This window comes from Labrus bergylta, chromosome 23, assembly GCF_963930695.1.
Source record: "Labrus bergylta chromosome 23, fLabBer1.1, whole genome shotgun sequence".
Lineage (NCBI taxonomy): Eukaryota > Metazoa > Chordata > Actinopteri > Labriformes > Labridae > Labrus > Labrus bergylta.
In genome coordinates, this window is record NC_089217.1 from 13,463,782 (window position 1) to 13,490,258 (window position 26,477).

Consider the following 26,477-nt stretch of genomic DNA (forward strand, 5'->3'; position numbering starts at 1 on the left):
TTCTCACTTTGTTATTCTCTGTAATCAGACGACTCTCAGACGCCTCCAAATGATCTGTGAGTGTGTGAGAGGAGAGTGAGCTATTGTCAGTATGATTACGTCTTTCTTCTTTCTGAGTCTTTCTCATAAAACATCCACTCGTGGACGCCTGTGTCAACTTGTTTATTCTTCGACTGTTTTGCACGGTTTTCATTTCGTTCGCTTTGCTTCACAATCGATCGTAGCGAGCCCGCTTGAAAAGGGAAACAAGAGCGTGATGGTTGTTGATCAAAGAGGTGAAACAAACAATCAAGCCACCATTTAGAAACCGTTACAAACAGTTCAATTCCGCACACTTCGCTCTACTACACAGTCCCTCTGACTGATGACTATGTGTTACAATCAGTCTCTGCGTTTCAGCAGGAGAAGACATGTAGAAGTGCATGGATATAAAATCAGGTTCTCTTTAGATTCCCTTCAGTGCGTGTTGTTAAATGTTGGTTAAGTGTTGAAGGGGTTCCACCGCGCAGGGTGTGTCTGCAATAGTGTCATAGTCAAGACCACACTAACTGAGACCAAGACAAATCCGAGACCAGAGTGCTCCAAGACTGAGACATTTAGGGATAGAGACCGAGACTAGACCGAGACAAGACCGAGACTTCCCGAGACCAGAGTGCTCCGAGACAAGACCGAGACATTTAAGAATCCATACTGAGTCAAGACCAAGACCGTAAATATCACTGAAAAATCCTCATCTTGTCTGCAGGGGGGGGGGGCGTTTCACTCGCTTCTTGATCTTGATTTAAAATCCGGAGACAAGCCCGAGTAAAAATCTTTTTTTCCCCGCCTGTTCTGATGAAACGTGGACCGAAACTGGAAGCAGAGAAGAAAAGCCTTCAGCGTTACCTTCGGTGGCTCTGTGAAACTCCTCACTCAGTGTGCTGGTCACATCGTTCCAGAAGGTGTAGAGGATGTCAGGCTGCCCGTCCTGTCCACAGGTAAACACAGAACAAACACCATGATTAGCGTTTTTATTAAAGCTTGTTGTTCTAAAAGGTGTGTGGTGTCAGAAGCTGCATCACAAATCTGCAATGTAGATGGACCAGAGAACAGAAGTTCAGCTTTGGTGTCAATGTGTTGCTGAAGGAGCCTGCCTAACGATGATGCATTAATTACATAATGTGACTGGACGTGTGTGTCTGTTTATTGTCCTCTAATCCGTCATTAGTGCGGCCTGCTGCGGCTGCGGCTGCCGCTCAGCTGTCTGACCTCTACCTCCATCACATCTGTCACCTCCTCACTTCACTTTCTGCACCTTCACTTCAATCAATCCATTTCAAGACTGACGACGGCTCGAACCCGAATCTCTGCAGCCGGCTCCTTTCCGGTGCATTCTTTTCTTAGATTTATTGCACACCAATTCGGACAAACTTGCACACAGACTCTCAAGCGTTATGTTAAGAATTTGTTTCGAAAAAAAAAATGAATTGAGAAACCAGTGGTGGATGTCTATTTTTTACACAGCCTATGGTTACTATGCAGAAAAAGAAAGAGGTGTGGACGGGTCTAACAGCTGCTTCTGAATGTGAGCGATGGTCCTCTAACCCTCCGCTTCTATGCCTAACAAAACCTCATCTCGCTCATTAGGAGTTACAGCTCATGTGTCACGTCTCAGGCGTCCAGGCGTCTTCTCTTGTAATTATATTTATATTGCAGCAGCTTGTCTGTCAGCGGAGCATCATGTAAGTCTCACGGTTTTATTTTTCTCTCCTGTGGACACGCAGCGCTCCGATCCATGACACTGAGCAGTAAGACTGCAGCAGCACTGTGCGAGGAGCTGTGCATTTAGACATGTCATTAGGTCCCCCGCTCACACCTCCATCTCGGGGTAATTGGTGAGAGCTTGGTTTCCATAGTAACAGCCACCAGCTCTGATTTGTGCATCTGGCTTTCAGTGGAGGTACGAGAGTGAGGCGCTGATGGTGGTCTTGATAACGTGTTAAAGACTGACATGAGCTCCTACTACGACTTTAAACCCCCGGAGCGAAACACTTTCTGCTTTTTTGCTTTCTTCTCCACAGAACCATCTTCCCCATACACAACAATGTCAACTTTTAAAGGTCCGATCAGTGAGATGTATAGTGAGTGAAATGATAAAGTGACCTGACTATATGATCAGACATTAAGGAAACATGCTATGTTGAAGTGCTGGCTTCTCTGACAACAATGCAGCAGTCAGTATGTCCTCCTTCTAACTTTAGATTCTGCTCCTGAATGCTCTGGATTTGTTTGGACCAGAGAAGGTAGGCGGTTTTAAGGCACCCCCCACACGACCGTTTTGGACACCCCTCAGTTTGTCAGATATGAGAGCAGTTATCAGGTCAAACCAACAGGTGTTGCAGCGATGGAAGCGGGCAAGAGAAGTGGTTCAGATAGAAGTGATTGTACCCGACCTAAAAAGCCTCTGCATGTTTCTAATAAGCTCCACGAGCAGAAACGTGCTCAAACTAGGATCAATATTGGAGATGCTTTTTGAAAAATGGAGAGAGGTTAGAACACAGAAAGGTTTACAGACCGATGCAGAGCTGGATAAACACTTAAGCTTCAGTGTCCACCACATGGCAACCTGTGTGAGCATCGACTCTAGAGAGGAGGGGGCGGGGGGAGACAGCTCTCTACAATGTGAAGAATTTGGACTGCAGTACCCACTTTAAACATCAGGGTTACATACTGCTCCTTTAACGACAGTGTCCTGCACCCTTATTTCATTTTGTGTTATATGTCAAAATCTAATTGAAAAGCTGTCACACACACAGTCTGATGTTTAATCTGTACTTGACGGCTCGTAGAGGAAGCAGAGTGTGAGAACATGTGCAGATATTTGACTGGAGTCCTGATTGCAGATATAATTACCACTTCCACAGAAAGAGCAGAGGTGTCCACCCACCTTGATGATCTCATCGATGAAGCACACGTGAGTGACGGGGTCTCTCTTCTTCGTGAGAACCTTCTGCAGATGTTGCACCTGGAAAATCAATTCATCAGTCTACCGAATGAGACTTCAAACCTGATTCATCCGTGCTGTTTTTATAAACACTGCCTGTGCAGTAAGTTAGCGCTCTGCTGCGTGCTCACCTGTCTGCATGAGGCACAAATCTGGTCCATCAGTTTCTCCAGGTTGGTCCACAGAGCTGCGCGGAAAGCTGCCGTGTTTCCGGGCGTGGGCAGCACCGCTCTGCCTGGTGCACCTGCAGGGGGGGGGGAATCAGAGAGCTGTCACCTTTTGTGTGTTTGTTTGTGTGCAATCACAACCATCCTTCAAAAACCAAATGCAGGACGCAGGAGAATTAGTAAAATGCCTCTGACTTTTGTTAAAGGCTGTTTTTTGGCCTCAGAACTAGATAGAATAGATAGGGAAGAAAGTGAGAATGGTAGTTCCCATGCCTGTCACATTTATCATGTTTAACTATCCCTAACAAAGCTGACCTCCTGGACCCTGTCTGTGAGGGATCTTACTGTTTTTGCAATAACTGACTCTTTAGAAGCCTTCATTCTTTTTGCAGTGGAAAGTTAAGGCTTCGTTCTTCGAATACACCCAACTACACGATATGACACGATCGCCAATTTGCCAAAGGGATCTTAAAAACAGGGAGGTGAGAAAGATCTTGTAGATCGAAACGTTGCCCTGGTTAAATAAAATTGCCTAGTTAGTAAATTCCTTGTCCTGCCCTTGTAACCCTTTTCCACCAAAGTGAACCCAGGTCTAGTTCTAGGCTGGTGCTAGTGCTAGATGCGAACCAGTTTCAAACAACAAAAGAGTCACGTCATTATGTCACTCAATACGTCTTTGCTTTCCCGGCAACACTTGCACACCGTCTTCAATGAAAGACGAACAAACAAACGGAGGACTGCAGCGTCTCGTTCCATGTTTTGCTCCTGGATTTGTAAACCTGCTTCTGCATTCAAACACGACAGGTCCAAAGGATTTGTTCTGCTCGTCACGATAGATGTGGATTACGTTTCGAGCAGATTATACTTTATAAACGTTAACCGGTCCGTACCTGAGGTGGTCACAACAAAGTTTTGATTGCTTCTATTTTGGTCACAATAACCTCTGCCCCTGATGTAAGTGGTTCTCTCTTGTAGACCAGCAAGGCGTTGGTGCAAAGAACTGGTGCAGGATCAGGTCCTGGTTCTGACACATCCCTGGACCTGGCTCACTTTCAAAGAGCGGCTCTTGCATGTTTTTTTGTTCCTACTTACAATTTTATTGTTGTTATTATTATTTTGGTAAGTTTAGAGAAGCTCATCGTAACCGTTCTGCTTGAAAGCAGTTGTACCACATAAACTCAAATACTTGTTGTGTTTTTTTCATCTTCATGGGGCGATGGTGGCCGAGTGGTTAGTGCGCGTGCCGACAGAGGCTGTAGTCCTCGAAGTGGGCGGCCCAGGTTCAAATCCAACCTGTGGCTCCTTTCCTGTTTCTGTGTCCTCCTGTCTCGATGATTAAGGCATAAAAAGCCCCGCAGGTTATTTTCATTTGGACTGCACATGTGGTTTAAAACGCGCTCTAAGCACTGGGGGCGGCCGCTATTTAGCCACAGGAAATCATCATTTGCATAATCCTGTTTCAAAAAATCTAAAATTAAAACCATAATAACTGCTGCATGATTAACGCGACTTACAAAACCTCAAGGTTGACGACTGTCCAAGAAATTACACAACACTAAGCAAAAATACGGAGATGGGCCGCCATGCATTTCTGATGTAGATGTAACTATCAGAAGCTCGATGCTTCGATGCCGATCCAAAAATGAGAATATTAATTTTTATACTGATGCATTTAATCCCGTTTAAGGAAGATTGTGCGACATGTTACACATAAATGCAGCAGAGATCAGGTCTATCCTGTGTAAATGTCTCTCTGAGTCATGACTGTCTACAATGAGTGAGAAGCTCGAGTCCCGCTGGCTGTGTTGTTGTCAGCGCCGTGTTTACATGGACGGGACGGCCGGCTCCTCCCCTTGTGTATAAAAACTGTTTTAGTGAAGGACTAAAGAGAAGAAGAAGAACATACTCACGGATTATTTGGATGTCACATAAGAGTTTTTAGATCACACTCATTCTGTGTCAGTTTACATGCAATGTGAAGCTACAAGCTAACTAAAGAGCGCTAGCATTAGCATGCTAACACAACAATGCAGGACAAAGGTGATTGCAGCTCGAGCAGAGGACAATTTTGTCCGCCGCTTGCGCTTACTGGTGCTTAATGATGGCGTGTTCTAATTCCTAACTCCTTCATGTGAACGTGAGGAGAGGGGGGTTGGAGGTGTGTCTCTGGAGGAGATGGAGGAGGTGTGGCCAAACCGCAGTTTGTTTTGGTTTTCATGCTGGTGCTCAAGGGCGACATCTACTGGATGAAAAAGTCTCACATTCTTCCTTTAGTGTACTTCTTTGGAAAGATTATAAAACTCCTGTGTGGTTCTTTTCTGGAGAGGGGAGATTTTGTTTTAGTCGCATACAAAGAAATCTGTTGTTCTGGATTATTTTATGATTATGATCAGGCTCTTTCTTTAAGGATCCTTATTGTTAAAAGATCCTGAAAACTCGTTTTGTTCTTTGTTCAGATTTTATTCAAAGATATAAAACATCTGAAGAATCTGAGGCTTAATCACGACGGGTTATCTGAAAACACTGTGTGCATTAATCAGAACAATGATTTCTGTGCTTCATGAAAGACGTGAAAATAACAGACTCCCTCCTGCCACGACTGCCTATCCTCTGCGGTCGTGGTTTAATAATCTATTTTAGATGAACTGGGTCGAATCATAAAAGGCTTTTGTCTCTCGTCTGTTAGAAACAAGGACGACGAGATTAAACTCTCCTCCTCTGAGCTCTCTTACCTCTGGTGTTAGCCGGCTGCGTCAGACCCTTGATGTCCAGAGCGCTGCTGATGTTGTCCTGTATGCTGGTCCTGTAGCCCCCCACCACGGAGCTGATGGTCTCTCTCAGACTGCCCAGGTTATAGAAGACCTGCAGGGCTGTGCCCACCTGGGTCGGATTCTGAACGATATCGGAGAAAGAGAAAGATGCGTGCAGGATGAGAGATAATAAAATGGGATCAACTTAATGGATTTGGCATTTTAACGTGTTTGAAGTCAGTAAGTACAAACAGCTAAAGATACACAAGAGGAGAGGAGAGGAGAGGGGAAGAGAGGAGAGGAGAGGGGAAGAGAGGAGAGAAGAGGAGAGGGGAAGAGAGGAGAGGAGAGGGGAAGAGAGGAGAGGAGAGGAGAGGATACCCGAGGGAAGAAGACAAGTGGAGACCAGAGGAGAGGAGACTAAAGTAGACCTGAGGGAAGGAGACAAGTGGAGACCAGAGGATAGGAGACAAGTTGAGACCAGAGGATAGGAGACTAGAGGAGAGGAGACCAGAGGAAACTAGAAAAGACCAGAGGAGACTAGAGGAGACCAGAGGGAAGGAGACAAGTGGAGACCAGAGGGAAGGAGACTAGAGGTGACCAGAGGAGATGAGATGAGAGAAGACCAGAGGAAAGGGGGCTAGAAAAGAGTAGACTTAGGAAGACAAGAGGAGACTAGAAGAGAGGAGACTTAAAGAAACCAGAGGACAGAGGACCAGAGGATCAGAGGACATCGGAGAAGAGAAAAGGACACTAGAGAGGAGAATAGAAGAGACCAGAGGAAACTGATATGTCACTGGCAAATTCACAGGAACATAAATACATAAAAGTTGATGAAACAAATCAATCTCAGAGGCTTCATATCATCAGGGCCTGAGCTTTTCAGGGGAAACTAAATTTAATCCCTTCATGTTCGACTTTCTGGAAAAGATCAGAGGCAAAGACTTCAATCCAGTTTCCCAATAACCGATTTATAGAGCGCATGTGAAGCTGTCGGGCCTTCTGCTAAACTTACATGTGAAGGGTCATTTTCGTCCTCTGACTTTGTGCAAATCCTTAAAAGCGAATAAAGCCATGTCTTTATTTGTCATTTTCTGATGAGTTGACGTATAAATGAGGATTTAAAAACGTGATAAATGTTTGATGATGCTGCGTTGCAGAGCCGCTCACTGAAACAGCTTCAGACACTGCATCGTTCCTTTTTTTTTTTTCTCAGTTTACAGAGGAGAGGAGTTTCTCTATGTGGGTCAGTTGTTCTCCCACTCAACAGATGACTGCAGGGTCTCTGCTGGCTCCGTCAGAGCGCCGAGGTGAAGTTCGCTCCCACACAGCCCGGGCAACGCGTCCAACCACTTACACAACATTCACAAGAAACGACTCTGATATAAGAGGCTCCATCTGAGTGTATACGCGGTGCATATGTGTGTGGATTTAAAGCCCCGCACACAAGCCACGACATCAAGTTGTTAGCGAAGGTTGCTCCAGCAGATAAAAATACTTCAGCTGAAGGTGGCGTGCACGGGGGGAGGAGAGAGGAGTGTGAGAGTGCGTGTGTCTAATTTTAGAAAAACAGGTTTGTGTCAAGACGTCGGGGAAGGAACAAGCGACAAAGACTTTCTCCTGCTGCTTCACACTCAGCCACCTGCTCCACACACACGCACCCGTTTAACCCTCGACACCTTCACGGCACAAATATGACAAAACACAAACTCACAAGCTGGCACTTTCCAACACGTCCTGCACAAATGGTTAACATGGCAACCCTTACAGTGGCTTGTATGCTACCCCCACGTCAAGAGTCAGGATGCCATCCTCGACGGTACACAAATCAATGACTAGGTCAGCATATTTCCATCTATGCAATTTCAACCGTCTCTGTCCTGTCAACGCCAAGTTTACCTCCAGTATTGAATACCGGAACTCGCTTCTCTCTGGACTACCTCACAAGCTTCTCGATAATCTTCAACTGGTCCAGAACTCAGCTGCCTGCATATGACTGTAAGATTCTCCTTCTAACCTCCATGCACCTCTAAACCTCTCCCATACCTGCGCAGTGCACACCTAACCCGTACCCTCCGAGCTTCCTCCCACATCAAGATATATTATACTTGTAGAGCTCGGAAAAGGAAATCAAAACCACAAAATCGCAAAGAAATCAAACCAGAATTTCTCTGAATCTCTTTAAAGGATCATCCCTTAAACTCCCTGTCGAGTGTTTTCGTATTTATTCTCAGCATGTAGACAGGTGTGACGAGAAAAAACGCGAGACGTCCTGTGAAGTTCTCAGACCCTGGAGGTCAGACATGATGAGCTGCTGGTGGAGTGTAACACCTTCACGCTTCTGATCAACAACGTTTTAAATCTGTCTGTGGCTGCACGACATGCACGCGAGCAGAAACACGGCTGCAACACTCTCCTGGACGTACAGAATGTCATCATGGACACAGAGCAGACTGACACACACATCAAACACACGGGATAACACACTCTCTCTTTAATGGGACACTGTTCTCTGGAGATCGAGGCTTTCTGGGGCAGATGAAGGTCAGCTGAGCTCAGCGTTGAGTGTTTTCTCTCTAACATGGATTTAACAGATGACACACATTCGGAGCGTTCTACTATCGCCTGCTTGTTCTTTTGTTTCACTCAGAGCCAATCAGATAAAGACACCGAACGAAGGCCTGACTCTAAGACGTTGACCTTAGCTTGCAGGCTTTTCCACCTTGGAGTTTGGTGGGCATCTTTTTATTGGTAGGCATGTTTTTTATCACTTCATTTATTATTAATTGGTTTCAACAATAGCTCCAGCAACTATTTATAGCATATATTTGTGGCCAACTATTTAATTTACCAGCAAAAAAAAAATGACAATCCATCACATTGTGAGACCTCAAAGGGAAAAAAATCTCAGATTTCCATCCATCATCTATACTCTTTCCTGTTCAGTGTTGCGGGGGGCTGGAGCCAATCCCAGCTGTCATTGGGCGAGAGGCAGGGTTACACCCCGGACTGTTGCTTTGTAGATCCACATTGTTTTTTTTACGTCATGTCTTACCTCAGGAGACCTCCTACTGGGATATTCTCCTTCTGTGAGGTGCATGTGTGAACTATCAGATCAGGAGGATTTCAGGAGCAGTCCTCCTGAAATCCTCTAAATATTTTCAGTAGAGCAGACGTTAAAAACTGCTCGAGGTAAATCAGTGCAGGAACGGGTTAGTTAGCGTTACCCTAACTATGGGGGACTGGACTACTTTCCTATAGATTTTTAAGTAAACGTGGATGATAAATGTGGTTCAAAGATCTGAGTTGTGTTCCGTGTTGTTGGGGTTTACCTGGATCTCCATGCCCTGCTCCAGCAGCCTCTTGGCCTGGTTCTCCACCTCCAGCCGAGCTCTGCTGATCAGCAGCAGGTCGTTCTCGATCACCTCGATGCCGCTCAGATCCACACCTTGTGACAGGTAGTCTGGAGAAAGAAAACAGACACAAGAAGAGGATGAAATAAAATGAAATAAAAATGTAAACACACATCCAGCTGGTTTCATCACATCCGTAAGCGGGACTGAAGGAGCTCATGTGCAGTGGAGGCGACGCTGACACAGCCTCATGAGCAGGGGAACTTTACAACAACACTGATTGGACATGAACCGGGCCTGAGCACGGTTAGCTCTTGTACATCATGTCGTAAAACAACACATGAATGTCTTTACACGATCAGGAAGCATGCTTAGTTTACAAGACAGGCGGACTTAAAGAAAACTGCACATCAGAGAACAACTAAGAGAAAATGACAGATACTTTACTGACTTTGTGTCTTATTTTGAGTCATGTTAGTCAGACACAGACAGAACAGATTTCTCCATAATGAAGGCTGTCCACGTTGAGTACCCGTGCATGTGCTCCTGCATAAACAACTGTACCATGCCAAAGCACACCTCTCCCATCCGTGCCAGGGCCGAGGAAGTGTACCATGCTCGAGCACAGATCGGAGCCCTCACATTAGTCAAAGGACCTGGACTTTGAGGGGGAAGCGTGCTTAGGCACGGTACGGATTGCTTAGTGTGAGTGCGCCCTTAGATGACATGTTTCAAAGTGAATTTGTTTTCACATCACCCGTTAGCTCGCAGAGAATTTTCCAGAATATTTCCTGTGTTCACCCCGACTTCATGCAGAACTTTCCCTGTCCGCTGTCATTTCTTAAAATATTTTCAGATGCTTCATGAACCTAGAAATGTTTTCAACCAGAGATCGTGGTCACACGTAAGCTAAATACTCCAGTTTGAATATGTGACTTACAAACGTAGATATAAAAACAAAGAACAAACGTGATTAATCCATGAGCTTTGATTAAAAATATATTTACTCAGGTTATAAATGAACAACCCGCTTAGATCCTATGCAGCTCCTTTAAATGAGAATTAGTTTTTTTAAAATCATCTTTGTATCAGCGGCTCAATCTTTATTAACACTTCTCCCTCCTGATTAAATCATAATGTTTCTCTTTAATTTCATTTGCATCCCATTGACAGTCAAGCTGACAGCGGGACGAGTCAGCTTGACGGATTAGTCAGCAACACTTTTTTCAAGGAAGCACATCGCACTTCTGACTGCGTGTTAAACATTTCCAGAGCGGTTAGCCCCGGCTTTGTTTGTCCACCCACCTGCTGCGAGAAAAAAACCTGACAGAGCCTCGGAGGAAGAAATATCCACCTGCGCAGAAAGTGAAGCCTGTTTTAGGCTGATGTGGAAGTGAAACTGATCTGTTGGAACGCGATCATTTTTCATCCAACAAGTCGTGCACGCTTCAGCAAACACCGAAGCTGTACGATGATGATTCAATCAGCAGAGAGTCGACTGACACGACCTCTGCTGCTCACTTTCACTCGTTTCTCTCACCTTAAAGAGGCCCACAAAAAGCAAGAGGTTTTATTAGGACGCACGAGGAGGCGATCACAAAGTGTCTCCTCTGGAGTTTTTTCAGACAGTGACTCCGCAGCTCTGAACTCGTGTGGGAAGTTCATCAAGCCAGAAATGAGGAGACAAGCAGGGCCAGGTGGAAAGATGAGCAGGCGGAAACACGGAGACTCAGATGAGATCTGACGGGAGAAGACAGACGGCAGACAGTGTGTGTGTGTGTGTGTGTGTGTGACTAAACCGCGACCTGCTGGTGTAACCTCCTTCTGGCGGTATTGCACAACAGTCTGAAAATGTACGCAGAGCTAAAAGAAATCAGCGAATAGAGACCTCAAGATCTCATTCTCATCATTCAAAGCTAAAAATCTAAAGTCAACTCTTATTTCTTCGCTGTTTGGAGTCACACGGAAGCAGTCGCCATGCGAGTTATTTTTGAACTCAGCTTCGTCTTACACGCGACCTTGTCATCATTCTTAGATCAGTTATCTGTCACAGATTCCTCTCAGCGAATTCAGTAGCGAGTAATGAAGAAAAGGATGTTCCCATCATCAGCCCTCCCTACAAGGCTCTCTAAATTCGGGCCTTTCAGACAGGACGTGGTGGGCGCTGCACGCCGCTGTCGAGCGCACTCATTGTCTGTGCTGCGCCGCACCAGAGCGTATCTGTGCCCCGCTGAGCTGAGCGCAGTGCAAGGTCGTGATTGCCGTCCTTGCCCAAAACGTTTTTTCTTCTTAATAGGTTTAATAAGCTGGACAGAAAAGACCGACCCAGACAGGAAGTCAGACACGAAACGCACAGAGCGTCCGGTCAATTACAAAATAAAACACAGTATACGGACTCCTGACCGTATATTCCATCACGTCACAACAACATTACGTCAAAACAGGCGCCAAACGAACAACATTATTCTCTTTATTCCCACGTGATCTTGTGAACCTGTGGACAGCCGCTCATGGATGCGCTCAAGCTCCAGAAACGGACCCAGCAGGGCAGGGCGGGCGCCTTCAAATGGTGGTGCTGAAGGAACGCAGCGTGCATGGACTATGTGGAAATTGGCAGTCACTTTTCATGAAGGAAAATGGAGGAAAACGTCATGTTGTTGTTCTGCAGAAGGTTGTGACCTTCAGTGAACTCAGTACACGAGTTCATGATTCAGTCCTGCAATCTCGTGCCGCCATTCCCACTCTCATTTAAGGGCAGCCACGACTTAATTTCCCTGAGTATACTGAGCTTCTTTCACACGAACATGTGTTGATAAATCAGGAGGGCAAAAAAAAGGTACAAGGAAGTCTGCCATGGTAAGACGAGGTGGATGCGAAATCAAACCATTTCAACATGCGAGCTGCGGATTTGTTTGCTCTTCTCCAGAGAAGAAACGGCGAGACAGAGATGTGAGAGTATTAAGAAGGCAGGTGGCGGGCTTAGGAACAGAGGAGCGAGGGAATTGGACAGAAGCCACGTTCAATTCAAAAGCAATCCGCTCGGAGCCGCCACCCCAGGAACAAAGCCCGCCAGACACCGGGATCGAACAGCTGAGCCCCCCGATCCCTCTGCTTGTTTAGATATGTGTGTTTGTGAGAGAGGGAGAGAGAGGTTGATTTCCTCAGACACACACACACACACACACACTCACACACACTCACACTGGATATTATGTGTTAGTTCCCTGGGGAAGAGCTGTGCTGCGGCCCAGATGTGCTCCATTCAGCTCATTCTTCACAGGACAACCTGATTGATATTTTAAATAATCAGAGTCACCGATGTGTTAAAAAACATGCTCCACATCGTCGGGAATCCATCACAACATTGCAGCGCTTACAGTGGCGGCAGTTTGAACCCCCTTTAGCATCACCGTGGAGACAGAGGGGTGGAAGGAAAGCAGCAGGGAGCGACCTGCTTCCAGCTCATCAGAGCACGTTAGGAAATCATTATCATCATATTAAGAAGCCTGAGGTGCAGGTGAGACCTGAGGGGATTAGCAATCACAGCCTCACGTTATTGCTTGTTACTTCTGCACATAATTCGGATCAAATTCAGAGACCTCATGTGAGAGGAGAGTTGCTTTGACATTTTGAAAAAGTCAGAAATGCTTCCAAATACAGCATGAAATGTCGGGTATCAGCGAGCATGCCAGCCTCTGCAAGAATCCACTCCCATTATTTACAAGCCTTGTACTATACTACCATACACTGGAGTTTCAACCTGAAGTCTGTTTTTTTTTAATCGAGCTCCTCGTAGAGTATCCTTCACAGCATGCGTCGCTGTTTCCTACATGGAGGTATTATGGCTGCCACAGGAAATCACTGCTTCATGGCAGCCATGAGAACTGATTTCCTGTCCTTTATCGCACGATGATGGGGAGCGTCGACAGTGAAACGAAACCCGAGTGAGCAGAGTGATGTCACGGGTGAACTCTGACACTTTGGCAGACACATTGTGCTAAGACGGGTTGCAATCACAACTGCTGCTAACTTTAGTCAAGCGTATTGATTGGCTAGAGATCGGAATAGTAACAAAATAGTAACTCAAACAACACGACATGACACACTACTACCTGACACGGCCCACCACAACACGACTCGCCAAGCAAGCCACGCCTCTCTATGACACGACACACCAGTACTTGGCCAATGATAAGAATAATGTGATACACATTCAAGGCTCCAGATTTGAGTGGGTTGTATTGGTGTTTTCAAACAGCTCATTTTTTCAGCTGTGAATTAAAGGGATACTTCACCCGTTGAAACATGAATCTGTATTGACATTGAGTCATATATGTAGAAGAAACGTGAAATCAATGTTGAAGTTGGTGCCTTCTTGACTGAGAAAAGACAGAAAGTCTCTTTTTGGCTCATGTGGATGAAAGACAACAACTCGCAGAATGCACAGCACCGCAGGCCACTCCCACTAAGGTCCTCTATTTACAGACATATTCACTACAAAACATAAGGCCGTTTCCTCAACTGATTCCGAGATTTCTTCCTGAAGGAACTAGCATGTTGGAAATTCCTGGCAGAAAACAGACTCTATGTCTGTGTCCATAGGCAAACAGTGAGAGCACCGGCACTACCAGTCCGCCCCAGCTCGTCCTCACCGCTGCCTGTCTATCTCGGCTGCGATAGAATGCATATGGATGAAGTATCCCTTTAATAACTTGAGGGTCTGCTAACGATGTCTCTTGCGCCGGCATCGCCTAGTTTTGATTGTTCTGATTTCATAGCTCTCAGCGTCCTGAGCACAAAAACGCCACCAGAATATGTATGCAAAATTAGAGGATTATAGAGTTCTTAAACATACAATATGTATAATTTTATTAGAATCTTTACACTAAAATATCTTAATTATTTCAAAATGGACTAAACACGTTTGTTTTTGTTTTTTTGTTGAGCACTTACACCAACTCATATTTCCAACAGTTATCAAAGACAGAGAAAACCTTTATTTTAGAGTTGAAACGGGACGTGTCTTGTCATGGCAGACGCGAAATGTTTATCGCTGCCGTGGAAACACTGGATGTTACATCACAGGCCGCTGCATAAGGAAGCGTGAGCTGCGCCTGAAAGCTGACGTACTGTTGCTGTATGAGCTGCTGTGATAAAAACATCATGTAAATCGGACACATTAGCTCATCTGTAAACTTCCTTACGTCGGTTTCACCCGGTCGTCATGACTACGGTGAACTTGGAGGTCGTTTCCATCAGAGGTGGGGAGGGGGGGGGAGTAGCAGGGAGAATCACTCCCATGATTCCCCGCCAGCCTCAACGTCATCTTTTTTTTATTGTTTGGATTGAGAGAATTTTCATACTGTGCATTTAACTTGTGAAGTCCAGAAAAACAAAACCACAGAATGAAGAAAACACTTCTAATGCCGTTTGAAAATCAGTGAATATAAAGATAGAAATCAGGTCCACATTAAGTTCGGGGTCCAAGCTTTGTTGGACGCTAAATCATCTGAAGTGTTTTGTTGATCTTTGGAGAAATCTGAAGCAGACAGCTCAGCTCTGCAAGAAGAACAATGTGTTTCTTTTTTAGCTCTCAAGAAGAAGAATGCCTGAAGCAGCTTCTTAAATATAACATGTTTAAAGAAGCCGGAGGCTGCAGTGTGTCACAACTAGTGTAAACCATGATGTGACGCCGGGAGGTCGTATGCTTCCAGGCACGATGAAATGTAATTTTAGTTTCTGTAGTCTGATGGAAGCACAGTTCAAACTGAATTAGAGGGGAACAAAATAAGAACTGTCTTCTTATGAGCTGCACTTTTAATAATAGAATCGATTCCAGTTCATGCTCGTTCCCTGCAGAGACGTTTTCTAATTTCTAATTTCTAATATCCTCCTCATCTTCAACTAGTGTAACTAAGTCTCAGAGCTCCCCAAAACATGTGTGTGAAGTTTCTTGTTCTAAATCCACTCTGATCCTGTATTTGATCATGTCTATAAACCCCTCTATTTCAGCCCTGATCAGAACAGGCTGTTTCTGTCTGACCACACCCCCTCTCTGGAAGGGCTCGGGTGACTCGGACTCAGAGGGCAGAACAAACACCTAGCTGTAGGAGTGTCACCCACCTGGGGGAGGGGTTACTGCCCTTTGTGATGTCATGAAGGGAAAATCCCCAAACGGCCTTTACATTTTCTGAAAAGTGGCAGAGGCAAAAGACGGAGAGGATGGACTTTTGTCATCATTGAGGGATTTGTAGACAGACTAGAGACACATATTAGTGTGAGAGAAACATGGTGAAGTGGATTTTACAGAATATGTGACCTTAAAGCCCAACAAAAAAACCTAAATGTGTTTAAAATAACTTCAAACGTTTGATAACTGCATTTGAGGGATCAACGCACTAAATGTGTTTATCTATAGCTATCTCTGCAGATCAAAGATAGATCTAGGAAGGATATTGGCCAATATATCGGTAACAGATTTCTCCCCCTTCCCAGTATCAATATCAGTATCGGCCAGACAAATCCCATATTAGTCGGGCCTTAGTTACAATGCAAATATATACTTAATGTGGCCACAACTTATCATTTCAGGCTTTTCACTGTGAAGCAGCAGGAGATCGTAGCGGTTGCGCGCAGACAGTCTATGGTCGTTCACAGATCACAGTGAATAAATTGTCACCACCCTCTCTCCCACTCGCTCGAAGTGAATTCTCCTGATTATATCCAGCTGCGTTCTCACATCAGCTCATGTTCTTGTGAGGAAAGAAACACTCGGGGTTGAGCAGGAGAAACTCCCGATTGAGCCTGAGTAAAAAATGCGTTCACAAATGCAGCTCAGCCCAAAAACTTCAGGAGTTTTGTGCGAGTGTGAAAGCAATAACATATGAAAATGTTAGTGTTTAAAAACACCAAAATGATTATTTAAGGATTTGCCAAAAGTCAGCCACCGTCTTGGTGGATTCATGGGTTCCTGAAAATGACTGGACTTGAAGATGAATCACAGTCACACCTGTGCAGTACGAGACATGAGCATCATTAATGAGCTCTGTGGACTGATAACTGCGTTTTGTAAAAGTTGTTTTTGTGAGCTCTCACATCAAGCTTGAAGCGATCCGTGCTTCCTGACCTCATTCAAGGCTCGACCATTTATCACCAAAGTGCATGAATGATTTCTCATGAATTCAAAGCACGCAGGCACCAAGCCATGACCGTTTTTCCACTCACATGTACCTCAAAAACAAAAGGCACAGCTGGAGATGACACAACAGCCAGCAGCTTTTAGGATGGCCACAGACGGAGCAGCTATCAGGCTGAAATATTAATGCCTTCATTAACCATTGATGGGTGTTTTCTGTGCTTACAGCAATTTCTTAGGTGTGAAACTCACACATCATTGTCATCTATGCTGAGAAAAAAAAAAACGGTCCTCCTGGCTTCCAAGCCGTTAAGCCGTTTCCATCTCTGTGTCTGTCTCTTTCTCTCTGGTATATCGTGCTCATTTTGCAGAGGAAAAAGTCTGCCACCATGTTTTTGTATTTGTCCGTAGACCCCACTCGCTCTCTTTTTCTCTCACTAAAGACTTGTATCTGGAGGAAAACATGCCTCCCGCTGAGTTGCGCATGTCAGTAAAGCAGTCATACTGGAAACCATCATCTCTGCACACACTTCCTGAATAAACAGACGACAGGGAGGAGATGAGGAGCGGAGATAAAATGACCAGATCGAGGAAGATGTGACATATCAGGAGCTCTGGTTTTATCGGAGGACGAGTGTAATCCCGGAAGGCAACAGATGGGCCCTGATAGGAAGTCTGTGAAATCAGTCTGCCTGCGTGTTGGCTGGTGGGGCTGTTGTTGCCATGCCAATGTCAAAGTAGCCCTAATTAGTCTGCACACTTACCACCTTGCCGATAATGCTCACGAGGCAATGAGGGCAACAAGGAGAACGCTCCAACAGAAGTGACATTGTCACAATTAGCATCCAGCAGGTGCTATGCAAACACAAAAAGCGGAGGAGTGGCCAAAGTCCTAGGAGGAAGGATGCTGCCATTAGTATCGTCATGGCCACCGTTTCCTACCTGAGCTATGTCAATGAGGGTAAACAAACTTGGCAAACGTTGCTCCAGCGAAAACAAAGAGTTAAAGTGGCCGATCATGTGTGGCAAAGAGAGAAACAAGCATGAGAAATAAGAGAGGGAAAGTCAGGAGAGCGTTAAAGCTGCTCCGAGAGTCTAATTAGTCAAGCGCAGAGGTGTAAAACAGAAAAAAAAGAAAAGGAGAAGACAGTTCAGGGGGGGGGGGGGGAGAGGAGGGAGGGAGGGGGGAGCGATGGATGAGTAGGAAGGGCTACTGGAGGCAGATACGGAGAAGCAGAAAGAAACACAGCAGAGAGAGAAGAGAGGGGGAGGCAGAGCAGCAGCGTCAGTGCATCTCTTTCTTCCTCCAGGCTTTGAGGCTGCATGATTTCTAGCAGTCAAATTTCCATCCTGAAGGGACTCAACGGCAGAGCATATGATCCTCGAATGATGGACTAAAACCTGAGCCACTCACGCTCGTCACCTGTGGGCTCTACGCTACCTCTGGGATTGAAATCAGAAACTCCTGAAGGGAAGGAAAGCACTCTGCGGGATCAGAGAGGAACGCTCTTTTAAAAAAAAAAAGGTAAACTAACACCATCATAAACCGACACTGTTATCGCAGTTCTGATAGCAAGGCGGTGTAAACGTGTTGCAGAAGGCACATTTAGCTTGAGATAAAGAAAATTTAAAAAACACACACACACGGCACGCTGACATGTTGTAGCATGAGTCACGATGTTTCAAGCAGTGATTATTTTGAGAGGAGAATAATTAGAGACAATGAGCGGCTGTCAAACAGCGAAGAACACAGCTGAGATCACTACCTCCCAAAGAGAGTGAAGCTCATGAACTAATCAGACTCCACTCCTTTGAATTTGTCCTCACTGTGGGGTTAACCAGAGGGCAGCTATTTCCTGTAACTCAGAATTTGAAAAAAGGCATTATAATTAGTTGATGACGGCAAAGTTGAATTGGGAAAAGCATCCCTTTATGAAGACTTCTCAAACTAACGAACTCAGCTTGACAAGAAAAGACAATAAAAGACATCGTATGAAAGAGAATACTCGGGCTGCAGCGCGTTGTTGCCCGTCATTTGAGTTTAACTGATCTGTTATTAAGGCTACAAAAGGTCAGACAAACGCCCTGTGCAAGGCGACCTTTGATAACAGCTAATTTTGTCCAGCATTTTAATTTACATGATAAAAAAACCTCAAATTACAGAAGATGCGATGAATAAATTCTCCTGATTTCTGCCCGATAAACGGCAAATCGTTTTTTTCCGATTCCTCATGAATAACTTCGGTGTACTCGTCGACTAATCCTTCCCCTCATTGATGTGACACCTTCCTCTGATTTCAGCATCCTGTTGGGAGATTATTTTATGTAACCGCAGCCCGAGGCAGATCAGGAGCCCGGGCGTTTGGCCAGAGATTGGTAGGCGTGTTGACAGAGGTAGGTGTTCCATCAGATTGGATGTGATTGGCCGGTTGACTTTAGGTACAAGGCGTGCGTGGTTAAGGTGAGGTTAAGCCAACGTGTCCCACAACCCGGTACCATGATCTATCTGCAGGCTTTATTAAAGTAGTGAATCATTTAAAGGAGCAATATGTAGCTCTGACACCTAGTGTTTAAAACGGGTACTGCAGTCCAGATTCAAAACATTAGAGAGAGCTGTCTCCCCCCGCCCCCTCCTCTCTAGAGTTGATGCTCACACAGGTTGCCATGTTGTGGACACTGAAGCTGTTTAGCCAGCTCTGCATATGCAGTCCCGCCGCCTCGTGATTTTGATTTGTCGGTTCGGGAATGGTAAATGGATTTGAGCTTGTTAGCTCTATGCTAGTCTGCTCAAAGCGCTTTCACACTGCAGGTCACACCTACACATTCACACACTGATGGAAGAGGCTTGTATGTAAAGACAACTATATATATATATATATATCCAGACCGTGGATTATGTTAGAATAAGATTTCCTTTTCAGTCTGCTTGACTTGTTAAAGACCTGAAAACTGAGTTGAAGACGTCTACAGATGCATTTTTGGTCGCACTCAGATGTAAAAATGTATTTATAGATTAACAAGAGGCTACATCGTGGTCAGATGGCGTTGGGCTCCAGGACGGCTTTTCAACCAATGCTTTCCGAATCTTTGTCTCTGCACACAGACTTCTTGTATGCAACCAACTGAAAACAGTAATTTGATACCATTTGAAACTTGCATACAGATTCTTCTTTCATAAGCACACATCTGTTCATGCAGATTAAGAATGAATTAAACATGACAATGCTTCGGACCAGACCTTCAATGCAAGCTTGCAGTTTCTGACAGCCCTCACTTTCACTACTCCCCCTGACAATCTTTCCAAATGTAAAATGTTCAGACAATCCTGCTGAGTCCCGAGATGACTCTGAACTGACTGAGGCAGTGTGTGGCCAGTTGTTGTGACAGTCAGTCAGCATGACATATCATGCACTGAGACAGTCTGCAGACAACCAGCTCGCAGTTTTCAGAGCTTATTTGCTGAACAGCATATGACGAGAACCATCAAAGACCAAAAGCAAGGCAGCAAGAACTGATTAAACACACATTGGGCACACACGCCAACAACAACACAAACACTCACAGGGACAGGCGCCCAATTAGGGAAAGAGCGAGCGAGCTCTCTGTCAGGCGGTGATAAATGAGCTGAAATTACACGGTTGACATGTGACGCAACATGAACACTCAGGGGGAAATTATCTGACTTCAATGTGAAAGCGTCTTCCTGTTTGCACCCATTAACTAAACACAACTTTTCTTTCACTCTCCAGAATCCAGCAAGACTCGGTCTGAAGAAGGACACCAAGAAAACTGATGACGATAATGATGCATGAGGGGAAAAACGCCATTCTCTGCTTCAATCAATTCCCATCTCCCAGTCTCTGAAGGATAAAGCGAGCGTAAGAAAAATGTCAAAGTGTCAAAGGATCTATCGCTTCGAGTGGTCTCAAAGGACTCTACTTGACCTCTGATCTTTGGTGGTCCTCTCTGGATCACAGAGGAGTGAAGGATTTGACTGGCAGATTCAAGGTGAAGTGCCAAACAGACTCCCCTCTGTTCTGTCATCTCTACCTCCTTCCCATCATTTTCTTCTGGAATTTAAATTGCAAACCTGATGCTGTACATCAAGAAGGGGCTTTGGACAACATCGGGACCTTCACCATCTCAAGAGAGATGAAGAGACGGATGTGAAAAAGACGTGCAATACCCGACACTTGGAGAGTAGTGTAGAGAGAAGAATTGTTCTGACACTGGCATCATTTTCAGGCGGGGATGAGACTGGAGGCAATGGTCCAAACACAACGGAGGACAATGAAGAGACAGAGCTGCGCATGAATGAAAGCATTGATCCGAGTGCACCGCACTGATGTTACAAACCACATGCCCCCCAACGAGGGGCGGGTGCGTGTTGCTTTCTGAGTTGCACAAACAGACCTCACCATTCGAATGACTTGAAGCATCTTCCACAAAGCTTCAGCTCACAGAAAACGTTATTTTATCATCGGTCAGATTTGGATACGTTCACGGGAAGAATCCTCGTAAATATGTTTGGATCATCTTGACTCCTGATTTGATTTTGTCAAGTCTGAAGATGGGGGGACAGTTCTGGATGCTCCACCAAGTTCCTTGTAGCCACTTTGGTTGCTGCTGAGCTGGAGAGGACACTACTGGGAGGGAGTGGTGAGTTCAAGCCTCATGTCCCACCTGCACTCAGTTTTCTTTAGTCCAAAACCACAGGAGAACTAAACATCACATTATTGCATCCTTGCATTGGTTACTGTTGGCTTACAAAGCAACAAACAAAACAGGACTCTCACATGGGTCATTTGTAGGACAGACTTTCCTAACGTGTAATCCTGGAAGGCTTTTGTAAACACATATGAACTCCTGTCCCTATAATTTTTGTTAAATGTTTCACTATGATGCAAACAAACCAGCTATTACAACATGACATGCAACCAGATCTGCAGAACTTTATTCGCTCATCACTGCAAAAAGAGAATCTAAAGAAAAAAGTGTAAATGTTGTTGAACATCTTTAAAGCTGATGCAATGTTGGAGAAAGTAGTGCTCTCTTACACATGCGTACAGTATGTTTCATTACAGCTCTACACCAAAGTGCAGCAAATACACAATTACCCATCAGGCTCGTTATTCAATTTTGTCAGGGAATGACTACTTCAGTCACAAGTCTTGTTACGTCGGAAGACTCCTTTAGTCTCAGTGTTCAAGGGAAAACAAATAACCACCATCTAAAAAATACAGAGGGTGATTTATCAAGAGGTTTGACCACCTTGCACGTTCACCACGAGTTCAAAATAAATATCCTAAAAATCAAGATTTTATCCAGGGTATACTAATCCTGGAAAAACAACCTCTGGATTTTCAGTGTTTATCTAAAAACATTTTGTGTTCTCATAGATGAACTTAAGGGATTCTGAGAGTCTCTCTTGTAAAATGAACCCTCATTGATGTGTTGATGATCTTCTTTAATGTTTCACTGATGATCAAATCCTCTCTTAGAGGCTAAACTTATTTATTGCAGCAAATCCGGGGAAAATATGGAACTAATTTGTGTGAAGGACATTTTCCAAGCACTTCTTTGAGAACTGATTAGTAAGGGATAAATTGATGACATGTGAGTCATTCATCTTTCTTGTTATTGATTTACTTTGCATTTTGGCGACTGTGGCTCAGTTTGTAGAGTCGGTCGTCTCTAAACCGGAAGGTCAAGGTTCAATCCCCAGCTCCTGCAGCCACATCATGTCTGATGTGTCCTCAGGCAACACACTTAACCCCAAGTTGCTCTAGAAGACTAGAAACGCACTCTACAAGCTCAAGCCCATTTGCGATTTTTGGTACGATACTTTAGAGTAGATTTTAGGCATCAAAGTTTGGGGACTTGGCTCTTGACCTTTGATAACATTACCCTCATTCACGTCTGAAATGCCACCACGATGAGTCATTAAGTGGTGACACAAAGGCTCATAACTGGCAGAAATATCTGTTCAATGTTGACATTTTGAACCAGCGATGTGTTGTATCAAACAAGTGGGTAATAATCTGAGCCTGTCAGTGACAAAAACAAGAACCAAATGGCTACTGGGCCAACTCAAACCACGTTAAACCTGTTGGTGTCATGTAAACACCTGAACATGTCAAAATAATGGCCATCTCTCTTTAGCTCAAAGCAAATGACTGAAAAACATTTTGTGTCATCTGCCCTGCAGGCCTCTTCCTCCCATCAGGAGAATGCACACATCCCTAGTGCAGATCTCTGCAGCCACCATGAGCAACATGACGGTGCTCGACACTGCCGACCCCTACGACCTTGACATGACCTCTGAGGCCGTCTACCCCATCAGCTTCCAGGTAATACTTCAGCCCCCTATGTACGAGGGGTGTTAAAATGAATGATGCATCGCCATGCCGACCCCTTTATAGTTATGTGGAGTAAAAAAAAAAGTTAATGAATTCCCCACTAAACAAAGCCGTGTTTCGTTTTTTGTTTGCAGGTTACTCTAACGGGCTTCCTGCTTTTGGAAATAGTTTTGGGCTTGAGCTCCAACCTCACCGTCCTCGTTCTCTACTGCATGAAGCAGAACCTCATCAGCTCTGTCTCCAACATCATCACCATGAACCTGCATGTGGTCGATGTGATGGTAAGCTCTTTAAACCTACGGGTTGGACGCTAACAGCTTGTCCTAACAGCATGTCAGCGACAAAATCAGCTTGATAAGTGGAGATAAAGGAGCATTAATAATATCCATATCCATGATTGAAATGTTGAGCTTTGACTTGTGTGTCAACACTGGAGAATTTTTTTTTTTTTTTCGGGCAAACTACGAGCCATTTATTGACGAGCCTTTGAGTGTTGTCATTTGAGTCAACAGCTCGTCAATACAAAGCACCACACTTTAGTTAATCCACCTTCAAAATAAAAGCACCAGATGTCAAACTGTTTGCAAAGGGGAAGCTGAAATTCAGAGAAGAGAGAAAATGAAACATTTGACAGATGTAGTTTGGACAGCGAGCGTGCGTTCGTGCGGGATGCAACATCCACTGTCGCACGCTGTTAGGACACGGTGAAAGACTTCATATAAGACTTCAAAAAGGAGCCAAAGCATCTGCTTCTGTCAGTAACAATTCATAAAGTCGACTATAACAGGAACACGAGCTGCCCCGAAACCTTGATGATTTGAATCATCAGTCAAATTAAATCTCATCAGCTGAATGACTCACTCGTCCTCCTCGTGCTCTCAGCTCCGTCGACGTCTTTAAACCAGACTCTGGTACAACCTTCTCCTCAGACGTCCATTGTGTTTATAACTCCTTTTTTTAAATGTTTTTTAGCTGTTACCATCACTTCCTGTTCCCTGATAACCAAATGCTTAACCAAGTCAGATCTTAGATTCAAGTGCCATCACATTTACAATGTCAAGGTACAACTTTATCAAGACGAACATCCTTTAAACTATGATATAGTTGATCAGTCCCCACATTCTAAGTGGGCGCCACGGTCCATCACTGCCACGTAATGCGGCGTAGTTTGTTGCCATTCTAGCCAATCATTGTGTTTGTACAGATGCTGTCACATTCCAGAAATGTACCCAGTGTGGCAGGGCGCAAGGAGTATGTGGGGATTGGGGTTTACAAAAGCAAAATAGTAAACGGTGATGAGGAGGAAATCATTCTCTTATTCTGTCATTCAATCGATTTGTCTGTTTGTTCTGTACCGTCAAGAAGGCGTTGTCCATCTTTCTGAACCAATTTGAAGCCAGCACAAGTTTAACCAGCAAACCAGTGAAGTAAATGGAAACACTGGATTCATAACACAAGACAAACTGAGAGCATCATTGCAAAAAGGGAATTTGGGAAAACTTAAAACAGATCTCAATATCTTCTTTCTGTTGTGTTTGGATTTTGCATCAAAGTCGACCTCGTAGCTCCACCAAAGTAAAGGTTTAAGTTTCACCCGGTCCAACAATAACATCTGTCAACTTGAGCAGAAAATGCAATCTGAATATTTTTCTCACTTTCCGTCTTGTTTCCAGGTGTGCGTTTGCTGCATCCCAATGACGGCCGTGGTGGTGTTACTTCCTTTGGAGGCAGAGACGGCCATGATCTGCTGTTTCCACGAGGCCTGCGTCTCCTTTGCAAGCGTAGCTACCGCCGCCACGGTCCTCGCCATCACTGTGGACCGCTACGACATCTCAGTCCGACCGGCCAATCGCGTGCTCACGATGGGACGAGCTGTGGCTTTGCTGGGATCCATTTGGGCTCTGTCCGTTTTCAGTTTCCTGGTTCCCTTCATGGAAGTAGGTTTCTTCGTTGGGCATGGTTCGGACCTGGTGAACCAGACTACACTGGTCACAGTCGCTCATACTAATGAGTACTACACCGAGCTGGGTTTGTACTATCACCTGCTGGCACAGATCCCCATTTTCTTCTTCACAGCCGTGGTGATGCTGGTGACTTATTACAAGATCCTTCAGGCGCTGAACATCCGCATCGGGACACGTTTTCAGCACAACCTACCTAAAAAGAAGCAAAAGAGCAAAAACACTATCTCACTGAGCACTGCGACACAAGCGGAGTCCACGGACGCTTCTCAGAGCAGCACAGGGGCGCGGGCAGGGGGGAGCGCACCTATGGGAATGCGGGCATCAGTTTCTGTCATTATCGCTCTACGACGTGCAGTGAAGCGTCACCGGGAGAGACGGGAGAGACAGAAACGAGTCTTCAGGATGTCTCTCCTCATCATCTCCACCTTCCTGCTTTGCTGGACTCCAATTACTGTTCTGAACACCATCATCCTCAGCACGGGGCCCAGCGATTTGACTGTCCGCCTCCGCCTGGGCTTCCTGGTGATGGCATACGGAACCACCATTTTTCACCCGCTCCTCTACGCCTTCACCCGGCAGAAGTTCCAGAAGGTTTTGAAAAGTAAAATGAAGAAGAGGGTGGTTTCTGTGGTGGAGGCCGACCCCACGCCGAACAATGTGGTCATCCATAACTCCTGGATCGACCCCAAGAGGAACAAGAAGGTCACCTTCGAGGACACGGAAGCCAGACAAAAGTGTCTGTTGTCACAGGACGCAGAGTAACGGGATCAACTCTCGTGTAAATATATCAAATATGTACAGCAAATGTGGATTACAGTCTCGGAATATGGCTGACAAACTGTTGTTAAAGAGGGACTTCTTCATGGAAATAGAGAAGGAAGAATTCTGACCACAATGTTGCAGTCTAAACAAGCTAAACCCTTTTAAAGGCTCGACTGCGTAAGTCCTGGGCAGCTTACTAAAAAGATGATTTAAAATGAGGATCTGCTTCCTGCGACCAGAGGAATAAAAAGATTAAAAGCAAGAAGCTTTGTGAAAATATCAGATTTAAGAGAAAAAAAAAAAAAAAAGGGAAAATACCAGCAGCTGAATATGTTTTGCATTTACGTTTGAGTTTGTCCTTAGTGCAAGAAATGTCTCCAACACATGTTTATTTATTACTAATTAAAGTGGGATATCGTAGAGTGCTACCAAGGACAGCTCAGTCATAGATAATTATGTAAGCGGCAGCGATGTTGTTCTCTGATGTTAGCGTAAGATGAAACAAATGTGTCTGTAAAGGATGCCTTGATATTGTTTGTCACCCTTTGTAATAAAGACACATTATGTGTCAGGATCACGCTGCTCTCCTGCTTCTCTGTTTGGATCTGGATACATGGACGGAGCACTGAGGGAATGCTCCTTTGTAAATCATGCTAGTTTTTGAAAATTACCAACCCTAATATTAAAAAAGGTAAAAAGTACTGTTCACACAACATGAGTTATTTAACCTCCCAACACAATTTACCGATTGTGAATGTATTTTTATCTTCATCACATCTTTGAACAAAGATCACATTGCAAAAGACTGCCTTTAAACCGATGAAAAAAGGAAGACATTTCATGCACATTTGACCTATCATGGAGGCCGAGTTAGCCCACAGCTACTCTCCGATCAACTGCTGACATTTTGGTGACAACTCTAAGGTCAGCTTCGTGATAACAAGGAGGACAATGTGGATGATGATGAAGGCCTTGCGGCGTAGAAAAACAATACTTCAGTTGTT

General features: G+C 44.8%; 2 protein-coding genes across 4 annotated transcripts in view; one reads left to right on the plus strand and one right to left on the minus strand.

The window, feature by feature from the left end:
- Positions 1 to 26,477, minus strand: part of cog5 (component of oligomeric golgi complex 5) — a 49,524-nt gene that overhangs the window by 12,726 nt on the left and 10,321 nt on the right. For both annotated transcript variants that reach the window (XM_020644665.3, XM_020644664.3), the window contains exons 7-11: positions 9,233 to 9,363; positions 5,883 to 6,042; positions 3,115 to 3,227; positions 2,927 to 3,004; positions 886 to 967 (exon numbers count right to left, since the gene is read on the minus strand). In XM_020644665.3, coding sequence (XP_020500321.2) covers positions 886 to 967; positions 2,927 to 3,004; positions 3,115 to 3,227; positions 5,883 to 6,042; positions 9,233 to 9,363 — 564 coding nt within the window. The remainder of the gene's footprint in view (positions 1 to 885; positions 968 to 2,926; positions 3,005 to 3,114; positions 3,228 to 5,882; positions 6,043 to 9,232; positions 9,364 to 26,477) is intronic.
- Positions 17,628 to 26,047, plus strand: LOC109992159 (G-protein coupled receptor 22). 2 transcript variants are annotated; one of them, XM_020644667.3, is made up of 6 exons: positions 17,628 to 17,913; positions 18,690 to 18,782; positions 20,138 to 21,047; positions 22,597 to 22,738; positions 22,882 to 23,028; positions 24,421 to 26,047. In XM_020644667.3, the coding sequence occupies exons 4-6, from the start codon at positions 22,619 to 22,621 to the stop codon at positions 25,471 to 25,473; spliced, it is 1,320 nt and encodes a 439-aa protein (XP_020500323.1). In that variant the 5' UTR covers positions 17,628 to 17,913; positions 18,690 to 18,782; positions 20,138 to 21,047; positions 22,597 to 22,618; the 3' UTR covers positions 25,474 to 26,047. The 2 variants fall into 2 exon arrangements, with proteins under 2 accessions (XP_020500323.1, XP_020500322.1); XM_020644666.3 differs by lacking the exon at positions 18,690 to 18,782.

Bases quoted from the DNA above. Each gene is read 5' to 3' on its own strand.
- LOC109992159 (XM_020644667.3), top strand. From the start codon at position 22,619: ATGCACACATCCCTAGTGCAGATCTCTGCAGCCACCATGAGCAACATG. The intron at 22,739-22,881 runs GTAATACTTCAG...TTTTGTTTGCAG, and splicing joins TCTACCCCATCAGCTTCCAG to GTTACTCTAACGGGCTTCCT. The intron at 23,029-24,420 runs GTAAGCTCTTTA...TCTTGTTTCCAG, and splicing joins TGCATGTGGTCGATGTGATG to GTGTGCGTTTGCTGCATCCC.